Genomic DNA, 12680 nt, shown 5'->3' with positions numbered 1-12680 from the left:
ATGATTGAGAGGTGAAATGGTTTACTGAAGACTCACAGTGTCAACTGGGAGAAAACACCTTGCTAGGATGGGATTCAGCCTCCCAGGGTGCAGTTTATGTTTGAAATCACAGATCGTCATGTGTCCGCCATACGCAGAACACATAAGTCCAGGAATTAAGGAGTGGGAGAGGCAGTGGGAACGTCTCCTTTTACTATTACGCCCAATACCACACTTGCCGCATTTTTGTTTTCCATGCTAGGAATTTTGAGCTCTACTGTCTTGGAGATATTAGTTCCCAAGGAAAGGATGCTTCCTCCTGGGGCCACACAAATGGCTTCAGGGACCTGGAGGTGGGAAGTGCCAACTGACCATTTTGATCTTGTGTCACTGAACAAACTGGTGTAAAGAGGGGTTCGTCTACTAACTGGGGTGGCTGATCTTCATTACCAAGGAGAAATCAGTTTCCTGCTACATCATGGAGGAATGGACAACTGTGTCAAATAAAAAACCACCTGACTGAGGTCAGAAGAGACGGAGGTAAGGAGGAGGCTACTGCCATAGAAACAGGAGATACGCAAGTACCTCAAAGGGCAGGTGGAAAGTGTTTTTTTTTAATAGGAACAAGGAACTCTGGCTGGAAAGAACCGATGTGGGGGAGTGGGATGAGCCTGTGGCATAATCAGGCAGTTAATCAAGGAATATCTTTCTTGTTGGTCAGCCGATTCTCAGGAGGGGCTGTTAAGGAGGGGCCATTCCTCATTCTGAGGCTGAAAGCAAGTCAAAGTTCAGGGATCTGTGTGGAGGAGAGAAGCTTGACTAATGTCTGGTCAGGCCAAACTAGCCAATATTATGTCCAGATTGGCTAATGGAAATAAATGTGCAGGTGTGTGTGTGTGTGTGTGTGTGCACGCCCATGCGTGTGCGTGTGTGCTAAGTTGATTCAGTGGTGTCCGACTCTGTGTGACCCTATGGACACAGCCTGCCAGGCTTCTCTGTCCATGGGATTCTCCAGGTATGAATACTGGAGTGGGTTGCCATGGCCTCCTCTAGGGCATCTTCCTGACCCAAGGATCAAACCCGCATCTGTTACATCTGTATTTGCAGGTGGGTTCTTTACCACTAGTGCCACCTGGGAAGCCCATGGAAACAAATAGTTCAGTTCAATTGATGAGTCAGAGAACGGGAATTGGGAGGGTCTGTGTCTGGCCTCAGAGAAGGCAATGGCACCCCACTCCAGTACTCTTGCCTGGAAAATCCCATGGACAGAGGAGCCTGGAAGGCTGCAGTCCATGGGGTCGCTAAGAGTCAGACATGACTGAGCGACTTCACTTTCACTTTTCACTTTCATGCATTGGAGAAGGCAATGGCAGCCCACTCCAGTGTTCTTGCCTGGAGAATCCCAGGGACGGGGGAGCCTGGTGGGCTGCCATCTATGGGGTCGCACAGAGTCGGACACGACTGAAGCAACTTAGTAGTAGTAGTAGTAGTGTCTGGCCTTGTAAAGAAAGGGGCCAGCCCAGGTCTTACCTACTACTACTACTGCCATTGCCTTCTCTGGTCTTACCTACATCCTATGGGAATAGACATTCTTTACAATAAGCCATTTCCTGGAACACAAAAGGGTTGAGGGGTTTCTTTCTCTTTTTTCTAGCTTTATTGAAATATAATTGACATATATATATAAACATTGAAAAAGTTTATAAAGTGTACAACATTTTGATCTGGTACACCTATATATTGCAAAATGATGACACCACAGCTTTAGCCAACTCCTCTATCCTGTTAGATAATTACCAATTCTTTTTTTAAAAGATTTATTTATTTGGCTGTGCTGGGTCTTCGTTGGCACATGCGGGCTTTCTCTAGTTTCAGTGAACAGGGGCTACTCTTCATTGCAGTGCACAGGCTTCCCACTGCAGTTGCTTCTCATTGCAGCTTCTCTTGTTGCAGAGTACAGGCTCTAGGCACATGGGCTTCAGTACTTGCAGTGAACGGGCTTGGCAGTTTCGGCTCCCAAGCTTTGTTACTCCAAGGCATGTGGGATCTTCCCAGGCCAGGGATCTAACCAGTGTCTCCTGTATTGCAAGGTGGGTTCTTAACCACTAAACCACTGAGGAAGCCCCTACCATTTCTATTTTATGGTGAGAACATTTAAGATCTGCTCTCAGCACCTTTCAAGTCGATACAGTATTATGCTACCACAATTCTATCCGCATTATTAGCTATAATCACCATGCTGTATGTTAGATCCCAGAACTCATTGTTCTTAAAACTGGAAGTGTATATATTTCGTGGGACCATTGTATGATGTGTGGCATGTTATAAGGAATGGAGTATTAACCACTGGACCACCAGGGAAGTCCCTGTAAAATCTTTTGATACAGTCTCAATATAGCCATGGATGTCACCTTCATTTCTTTATGTTTTGTTTCAGTCAAGTGCCATTTTGCAAGGTGTGTGTATGGGAGTCACTTACTTCCCTCCTCCCCATTATTGTGTTATCTTTAGCATAAGGAACAGTCTCTATGGATACAAGGGACCATTAATCAGCTTATCCAGCTGTTTAGTGATCACATAGCTTGGGTAAGGGTTTGGTCGCTGTTCTTCATGACCCACCTCATCCTTAGGGAGCAGAGTTTTAGATTCTTTTTTAGGGCCACTGTGTGTTGTCATATAAGAATGAGACGATCCATATGTTATGCCATTGCTACGCCCATTTCTTCACTTGAGATGCCCCTTTGTCCACATAATTGAATTCTGTGCAACACTGAAGGCTCAGCTCAACCGCCATGTATTTAAATTTTCTCCAATCAGCCCAGACAATAGGAATCCAGCTTCTCTGAAATTTTTTCCCTCTGAAAGTCTAGTTGTTCTTTTTTGTGCTGTGGGTTTTATCAGTTACATGTTCATATATACATCCCAGACTCAAAGGACTATGAGTTGACTGAGTTGGTTGATTACAGTCTGGTCTAGATTGACATCACTGGGAATGAATGAAGAGGAAGAGACAGAGGATTAGTTGAATATGTGGTGGTTGAGGGAGAAGGCTGATGCTACTATTTCAAGGTTGGTAGCCTCACTGACAGAAATAAATCAAGTCCTCTCTTCTGAGGTAGGTTATCTACCTTTTGTTGGCTAGTATAGAAGAAATACTCAGCTAATCCTCATTAAGGTAAACTGAATTCACTTCAGTTGGAACCTTTTCTGTATCCTTTTGATATTTGTTCAAAGTCTCCGTGTAGTGCTCTCCATGCCATTCTTCTATGTTTGGGCTTGTCCTTGACAGATATTGCAAGGAATGGGATCCATACAAGTCTGTCATGCCATGGTCCATATTCTCTATCCGTATCCCCTGTGGATAAATTGTGTTCACATTCACATCCTCTGTCCTGCAGCACCTCTCCATACCCCAGCTTCCTCTCTCCCCCTGCTATCTCTGTATTCATTTCTGCCCTAGGCTAAAATTTGGGAGAGAAAGGTATCTGGCCCCATGAACAGTGGAGTATTGCATCTTGCCTTGTTCCAATAGCAATAGGAACATCCCCAAATGATGCCTTCTTAATGGGGGATTTCAAGCAGCATCAGAGTGGAAGCCTAAAGGAAGGGCATTTTTTAAAGGGCAAGATAGTAAATATTTTAGGCTTTACAGTCCATTTCACAACTACTGCACTGGGCTGCTCTAGTTAGAAATATGTAAATGAATCATCAGGACTTGTATCCCAATAATGTTTTATTTACAAAAATAGATAGCAAGCCATGTTTAGCCCACAGACTATGGTCTACTGAACTCTGGTCTATAGTCTTCCTTTATGACATCCCACTGTTCCTGAAATCTAACACAAAATCAGTGGCCATTTCATCCATCTATCCATCTATTTATCTATCAACCCATCTATCCATCTATCTTGCATTCTTATGACAGGAAATTTTGTGATGTGCAAGGAAAATTGCGAGAAGCAAGGAAGTATGCCTTCTACTGAGAATCTTGGTGGTGAATGTTATAAGTGCTACCATGACAGAGATGCCTTCCAGAAGCTTCAGGGGTTGGTGACCTCTAGACGTATAATTAGAACAGGGAAATAGGAGTAGCTGTCAGATTCCATTCTTGGAAACCTGCTCATTTTATGCAGTAAGTTTTATGCTGCAAAAGAAATTTAACAATTACAGGTACCAAAGGGGAAATGTGGTAGGGGGAGAGGAGGGATAAATCAAGAACTTGGGATGAATACACACACACTACTACCTAGAAGATAGATAAACCGACAGGGACCTACTGTATGGCACAGAGTACTATACTCAATATTCTGTGATAACCCATATGAGAAAAGAATCTAAAAAGGATGAACATATGTAAGTGCATCACTTTGCAGTACATGTGAAACTAAAGTGAAACTGGGATGACCCAGAGGGATGGTGTGGGGAGGGAGGGGGGAGGGGGGTTCAGGATGGGGAACACGTGTACACCCGTGGCATTCATGTTGATGTGTGGCAAAACCAATACAGTATTGTAAAGTAATTAGCCTCCAATTAAAATAATAAATTTAAAAAATTAAATAAAGTGAAAGTGTTAGTCACTCAGAAGGAGGGTTAATGCCAATGGCCAGCAACTCAGCCCTGCAGAGGGACAGAGCCTGCTGGAGAAGCAGGAGGCCCGCAGTGTGTGGCTTTGTGTCAGGGGGCTGGGCATCAGGCCTGTGGAATCCAAACCTGGGAAAAGCACGTGATCAAAGGGAGTCAGGGCACATGGTGTCCAGGTGGGGACAGCAGCTAGTCATCTCTAGGGTGGGCCGGGCCAGAACTGGGTAGTCTCTGGTTCCATGGCTGGGTTTGTGAACCTCCTAGATTCTCTCACATCACAGCTCACAGTGCCAACCCCTGTCGACCACTGGAAATGGCAAGAGAACCCCTTTCACTTGCTGTGTACCTCATGCACCCTCTACTGAGAAAGCTCAACCTGTGTTTACTGTAAAGGAGAGATGCCTAAAGGAATTCTGCCCACTGTCACAGATCATGTACTGAAGGGCGAATGGGGCCGAGGCAGTGCGTTGTTAACCGACACCGCCCATGTCTTCGGTTACTCAGCTCCCCTATGTACCCCTACGTACATTTGAACTTTTTACAGCAGCACAACGATCCCATGTTTCTACCTAATAGATACATCAGTCCTTTTATGTGTTCACCATTCCCCGCAAATGAGATGACTCAGTCCCAAGTCACTGCATCCATCTTGGGATCTGTTAATTATCCCTCCAATTCAGTCAGGCAGTCATTGAATATTCTGTTGTTACATTTAAAAACTAAGTTGTAAAATTAACTTCCAATAACTTGTATATAAAATTAAAAATAGGAAGCAGGACAGAGAAAAAGACAATGGTTGAGTATATACAAACACACACACTCATATAATAGACATAGAGAAAATACGCAAAGCTACTATAGACCTTGTTTCTGTAACTGGTCTCAAGATTTTTGCTTAATTACTGATTTTACTTCATCCCTGGTTAAAACATCAGATGCTTTGGGTTCTTCACCTGGTGGTGTTACTAAAACGATCTCCCAGGGGTCTGTGTCCTGAATCACTCTACTCTTTGTTGCTGTTTTCCATTATCTTCTCCTATTGTGTGGTGGCAAGAGTAAGGGTCCCCCAAAGATGTCCACATCCTAATGCTTAGAACCTGTGACAATACTGTTAGGAGACAAATGGGAATTAAGGGTGCTAATCAGCTGACCTTCAGATAGGGAGATTATCTTGAATTATCTTGGCTTAGTCTCACCATGGTTCTTAAAAGTGGCAAAGGAATGCAGGCGAACCAGAGATGGCAGTGTGAGGACTCGGTGCAGCATTGTGGGCTGTGAAGGTGGAGGAATGAAGCCATGAGCCAAGAAACGTGGGCAGCCTCCAGGAGCCGAGAAAGAAGAGACTGTCGTCCCCTTAGAGGATCTGGAAGGATTGTAGACCTGCCAACATCTTGATTTTAGCCCAGTGATGCCTCTCTTGGACTCCTGACTGCCAGAATTCTAAGATAATAAATTTGTGTTGCTTTAAGCCATTTCATTTTGTAGTGATTTAAAAATTATTTAAATTTGTTTTTAGCTGTGCTGGGTCTTCGTTGCTACACTTTTCTCTAGTTATGGGGAGCAGGAGGTACTCTTCTCTTGTTGTAGAACATGGGTTCTAGAACGCAGGCTCAATAGTTGTGGCACACAGGCTTAGCTGCTCCACAGCACATGGGATCTTCCCGGACCAGGGATCAAACTCAAGTCCCTTGCATTGGCAGGCAGAGTCCTTACCACTGCACTACCAGGGAAGCCTTGTGGTTAATTTTTTAAAGAAGCAGTAGAAAACTAATACAGAATGTCAAAGAAAGTTTTTATATCCACAGATTACCCAGAAACCTGACCTGTAAAATATAGAACCAATTAAAATCCGTAATAAGTAGTCACTGAGTCACTTAAGAATCTTTAATTTTTATTTGAAATAACAATGTAATAGGCAGACATTATACAGCCACTCATTGTGCACCCAGAATTTTTTCTCACAGAACAGTGATGAATTCCACCCAAACTATCTGTCCCAGAGGACAGAGCATTCCTCTCGTGAATATCAGAACCTTCTTCGCCTCTTCATTTGCCCTGCATTTGGAAGTGCAACAAGCTGAAGAGCAGCATATGCAGAATGTGCAATGCTCTATACTCCACACCAAAGAAAGTTAGCTCTTAAAGCTCCCAGCATGGCAAAACCAATACAATCTTGTAAAGTAAATAAACTTAAAAGTCATTTATGTCAATGTATGGCAAAACCAATACAGTAATGTAAGGTAAAAAAAAAAAAAATTGTAAAGCAATTATCCTCTAAATAAAAATAAATTAATTTAAAATTTAAAAAGTCATTCAAAAGGAAAAAATAATAATAATAAAAGGGAAGACAATGAAGAAATGGAAAGTAAATGTAGCAGATTAAGCTTTAAAAAAAAAAAAAAACACTAGCATCTTCATTCTCCTTTCAAAAAGAAATGACTTTCCCTCACTCTCCAAAACTCTTGCTTTGATGCCAACGAAAATAGGTTCAGGTTTAACTATTCTATTAGAAGCAAAAAATCTGAAATTGGGAAAACAGTGTCACTCTCTTCCTCTAAATCTAATTCCAAACTCCAGCTGCTGAGGTGCTACACAAGTTGAACAAATCTCGTTATTGTGTCTTCAACACCTTCCACAGAGATAATTAATTCAACCTAGGAAACATCCCCCCCACCCCCAAACTCAACAATCTTTAGCTTCCATTCAGACCTCTTTTTAGATACATTGTGTTCTGAACAAACTTATTTTCCCAAACTTTAGAATCTGGTTTTTCTCTCAGAGGACAGTTTTAAACTTTCTCACACCACTGAATTCTCATTCACTTCTTTTAAGGACCTCCAGAATGAACAGCATCAACATGCTCTTGGATTAATATAGCCATACTAGAACCATATCCCATCCACAAGGGGAACTCACCCATGCTGGAAAAGGTGGGACTAAAACGTTCAATCCTTTTATATGATGTTAAGAAAGTCTCTTAGTACAAATCATTTGTTAATAGCAAAGGTACAAGGCATTACAAATTCACTGCCTCAAAGACAGCAAAAAGCTAAGTTACAGAGATGGCACAAGCTTAATATCAGAATTACTAAACCCCTGAATTACATGGCACTCTCGAACCATATCCCATCCACAACAGGGACTCACCCATGCTGGAAAAGGTGGGACTGAAACGTTCAATCCTTTTATATGATGTAAGAAAATCTCTTAGTACAAATCATTTGTTAATAGCAAAGGTACAAGGCATTACAAATTCACTGCCTCAAAGACAGCAAAAAGCTAAGTTACAGAGATGGCACAAGCTTAATATCAGAATTACTAAACCCCTGAATTACATGGCACTTCAACAGAATATGACCACCTCAGGATCCATGAGGCTTTTACCCAGAAGCAGATCATATCCAGGCACAGGTTTTTTGACACTGTATCAAATCAGTAACAAGACTTTGAAATCCTACAAGTACACTTTAAAGCATGTATGGTTTACTCATTGAAGGAATAAGGCCACCATACTGTAAGGTTTAAGTAAGTAAAGTGAAGTTGCTCAGTCGTGTCCGATTCTTTGCAACCCCATGGACACCAGGGTCCTCCATCCATGGGATTTTCTAGGCAAGAGTACTGGAGTGGGTTGCCATTTCCTTCTCCAGAGAATCTTCCCAACCCAGGGATCGAACCCAGGTCTCCCGCATTGTAGACAGACGCTTTACCAGCTGAGCCACCAGGGAAGTAAGTAACAGCGATCTGGAATTAGTCTTATAAAGTTGAGTGAAGCTTGGTCAAGCCTTCAGGTAAAGTTCTGGTCATCTATATTCCTTTTAGGCAGTGGAAGTGTCCCTCTGAAGAAAATGGCATGGTGGTCTTAGATAACCAAGAACACTTTGCCAGCAAACAGGAAAACGTGTTGAATTTCTTGAGGGCAAACCAACTTCTCCATTCTCAGGGTTTAAGCTTGATGGTATACAGCCCTTTTGGCATTAAGGAAAAGTTAAGCAAACAATCTGTAGACTTTATATGGTGTTCAGTCTCATCTATGTACGCCCAAGAGGGTGCATAAACTACAGGCTTCATTTAGTATTTATTGCCAGGACCCTAGAAACTATCGTTTTATTGCCAGGGCTTCAGCAACTAGTTTTTTCATTTGTTTTGCCAGAACTTCAGAAACTGCTTTTTCCCATCAAAGTGCTGAATCTGATCAGCAGAACAGTAATTTTGTGTCTTTTGATGTTAATACACTTACAAAGAAAAGGTATGAATGAATATAAGAAAAAATGTGATCAAACTCCTTTACAAAATATAAACAATTCAAATATACAACAGGAAAATACACCAAGATACTCTACACACTATGGAAGTGATTCCCCAACTTTCTGGAAGCTCGCCATCAAACTGCTGCCTCTCTCCTCAGTTTCGGAATTAGTGGGTCCATGGTGGAATCAAGAAACTGCATTTCTCAGAAGTCCTTCCATGTTTCTTATAGTACTGGTTTGAGGACCACACTCAAAATTCACTGCATTAGTAGACTATGGAAAGCACAGTTCTACTCTATTAGGGGAGATGAATGTTTATCACAGAACTGTGGGTTAAGGTGTCTCGATCAGGGTTAGAACAAATATTTATTTTCAAGTAAGTGTTTCTGCTTGAACTTTGGTCTGGATGCTAGTTGCTCCTTTGTGCTTGGCTAGAGTTGAAAGTTTTCCTTCCGTGGAGAAAGTGATAGCCAGACAGGCAGTCAAGCAGATTTGTGCAATTTAAGTCTGTCTTTCTTCCTGCTCTTGAGAGATCTTCCCTACCTCTGTGCTTGAAGGTGGGGAGCTCTCTCTTTCCAACAGCTCTTCAAAGATCTCATTATGCATGTAAAAGAAAACATACCCGGAGGAAAGTCTAGCTTTTTGCATTGTAGCCTCTTCGATATTTGTCACCTGCAAATCATTGTAAGTGAACCACTCTTGCCTTACAAAGTCGTAGGCATCACTGATATAATGGCCTGAATTTAGGCTCTTCCCAAGATGGCTGAGAACACCAATGAGCCGGTAGGCCTGACGATCTTCCATCTCAGCTTCTCCTTTTGGTTCGTTGGATGCAGCTTCTGTCTTCTCTGTACCTAAACAGCTCTTTTTTCTAGACTTTTTATTGCGACCCGATGCAGCTGGGGAATTCACCTTGGTTCCCTGGATGCCTGATTCCTTTGGTCTTTTGAGTTTCTCTGTGCACTTTTTCTTTTGAGTCTTTGGCTTTGGAAAGCTTTGAAGCAGTGCCAGCCAAAGGGCTTGTTCATAGGTTTTCATCCTTTCTTTATTTTGGGTCTGTTCAGCCACTGGGGAAACGTCTTCTGAAATTTTGGCGTTTTCATCTTTATCTTTGGTGATCTTAGCCACAGCCTCAAAATCTGCAAACATATTGATTCTCTCGTCCTCCTTTAGTTTTGGATTTTCAAACACTTTCTGACATACATCTGGGTCGCTGATGGTTATCTCTCTCAGAGAAAATGAGCAGTCTTCCATATTCATCATTAAGGCCACTGCTAACAGCTCTCTTGCAACGATTAATCCATCTTGTGAGTTTGCCAATGCGGAGTCTAGTATCTTTAGTATAGAGTATTTCCCGAGGTCTTTTTGTTTCTCTTCTTCTCTTGAACCTTCATGATGAACATGATCTTTTTCTGGTTCAGGCTCATCGTCTGGTACAATGTATGAAGGCAAAGATTTCATGAATTCTGAGGTCATCTTTGCTGATGGTGTCAACTTACTGATAGCTTCAGAATTTAGGTTTCGAAAGATTTTTAAAAATTTGAGATTGATAAGATGTGCTTTCTTGTTTAAAGGAAATGGTGGTCTGGTATTTTCATTGCAATGGGAAGATATCTTTAAATTTTTGGAAATAATGACTTCTTGGTCATCCTTCTTTAAGGACCGAAACTCAATAAAGTTATAGCGCTTCAGATGAACAATAAGGACCCTAGGTAGCCTACTGAATTTATACTTTACATGAGATTTCTTGTGTTTACACTGCTCACATGTATACTCAAGATTTTCTGTTTCAAAGAAAAGATCAAGACTAGATTGAATAGAAAAAGGAAGTGCTTGCCGTCCTTGGGGAAGATTGATGGGGAGGTAATTACTCACTTCTGTCTTAAGAACAGCATGCCCACAGGCTTTACAAGTAATAGAGCACAGCAACTCAAACTCGAAATTAGTGATGACAGGACAAAGGAGTGCTTCCTTGGCTGCACTGCCAACAAAAAATGGTTGAAGTGAATTTTCTTCCTTAGATTCAATTTTAGTCTTCCAAACTTTGTTTAATTTTTCCATGTTTTCTTTCATCTGACTTAAATAATGACCTAGAAACTCATGGGCATCATTCTGCGCGTTGTCAGCAAATATCTCTGCAACTGCTGAAATGGTTTTTTTAATATTCGCAAGTAACCTCTTCTTGATATTTATGTTATAAATATCTTTCAAGACAAACAGCTGTGCCAAGCACATGCTAAGTGCATCAGGGGGAATTTTACACCATGGGTAAGTCCGATTGAGTAAATCATCACCAAATGATGGAATCAAAAATAAAGACTGTAGAACTGCATTCATGTAACAGGTATTTCCCAAATTGGGGAAGCCTTGCCATAGTTTCTCCGGGTAGTAGTCAAGAGTCAGCTTGAGTCTGTCCCAATATGGGTCGTCCTTACCATACTCTGCTTCTGACAGAAATGTGAAATATATATTCTCAGACAGTTTTGGGAAAAGATTAGTGCCATGTAGGTAAGGACTGATCTTAAATAAAAATTCTAAATCTAATTTACTCTGTTTTAACCCTTTTATCCTCAATTCTTTCTTCTCATTGTGGCTTACATTTCTTAATAGGTGTCTCCTGGATTTCCTCTTTCTCGCAGAGCTACTCTCTCTTTGGAAATGAGGGCTTCTTCCTCTTCCCATATTCTGCCTCTTCCCATATTCATCTTCTATTAACTGTTCATAGGTAGATGTTAGTGATTCGGATGCAGATGAAGGTGTCCCGTTTTTTTCTTCTTTCTCAAAAGACTGACTATCTGACTTCTTACCCACTTTTTGAAATGAAGTTTCATCAACTGTCTTCTGCACTGTTGTGCTGGCAAAGGCACTGCTATCCACATCAGGTTTTATGGGTGGTGGAAGATGATTTTGATGGACTCCATCCAGGAATGCCTTCAATTTTTTGACATCTTTGGAGGATATTTTTTCCATAAAAAAGAAGCTATTATTTTGGAAAGTTAAATGCAGGTGATTCACTTTTTCTCCATAGGATCTAACGACCACATTTTTAATATTATTATGTAGTTCAAAAGTTCTGCTTTCTCCATTACAGAAACAGATCACCAATTTAGTTTTCTTCTTTTTTCCCGATACTTCAACAACTGCTTCCTTCGACTTAGACATCCCATTCTTCTTGTTCCATAATTGGACAAAACCATGTGCTGCTACAGGAACCATGGTTTCTTTACAAATAAAACACACCTATCTTGAATTATTGACAATCTTAAAGTTCCAATATGTTAGTAAGTTCACCTCTGCAGACAACACCAAAGAAATAGTTCTTTAGTTCTCTATATAGAATGACCCTGTTTCAAGTGTTAGTTTTATCCTAGAGCCTCTTCAGGCTCTGGGTAATCCAGCTCGCTAGTGATAAAACCAGTATGCTTCAAGAGCTATCCACGGTTGCACGAGGGCAGTCTTGATTCCCAAAGCAAAGCCTCTATGGAAAAAAAAAATTCAAGAAAAATTATTTAAGTTATCAGAGAAATGCTTGGATAGAATTCAAACCATACTCTCTCACACTAAATCTCTTTTCCACTGCATTACTAGATTCTTTCCTGATTAATTTCCACACTTCAACTGAAATCATTAAACACTTGGAAGACTTTCAGTACATAGCTGAAGGGCATAATGAACAGTGTCTCAAGTGTATGTATATGATATGCTAATCCCCTTGTCACAGAATGACCCCACAGGCCAACCACAATAAGTGAATAAGAAAGTGAGAGGCCCTATGCAGCCCTCAACCCAATGACAGATGGACAGTTGAATCTACTTCCTTCCAAATCCTGTTAGGTTTCTTTCTTTCATGTAGCACCAGAGTAAGTCCATACA

At 41.3% G+C, this 12680-nt stretch overlaps 1 protein-coding gene across 1 annotated transcript; it reads right to left on the bottom strand.

Annotated features, from left to right (window-relative positions):
* Positions 1–9308: 9308 nt before the first annotated feature.
* On the bottom strand, positions 9309–12023 carry USP26 (ubiquitin specific peptidase 26). The gene has a single exon (XM_005700389.2). The coding sequence runs from the start codon at positions 12021–12023 to the stop codon at positions 9309–9311; it is 2715 nt and encodes a 904-aa protein (XP_005700446.1).
* Between the last annotated feature and the right edge of the window lie 657 nt (positions 12024–12680).

Source organism: Capra hircus, assembly GCF_001704415.2.
Source record: "Capra hircus breed San Clemente chromosome X unlocalized genomic scaffold, ASM170441v1, whole genome shotgun sequence".
Taxonomy (NCBI): Eukaryota; Metazoa; Chordata; class Mammalia; order Artiodactyla; family Bovidae; genus Capra; species Capra hircus.
Note: the sequence above shows the minus strand (reverse complement) of the source record. Positions and strands in the feature narration are given on the sequence as shown.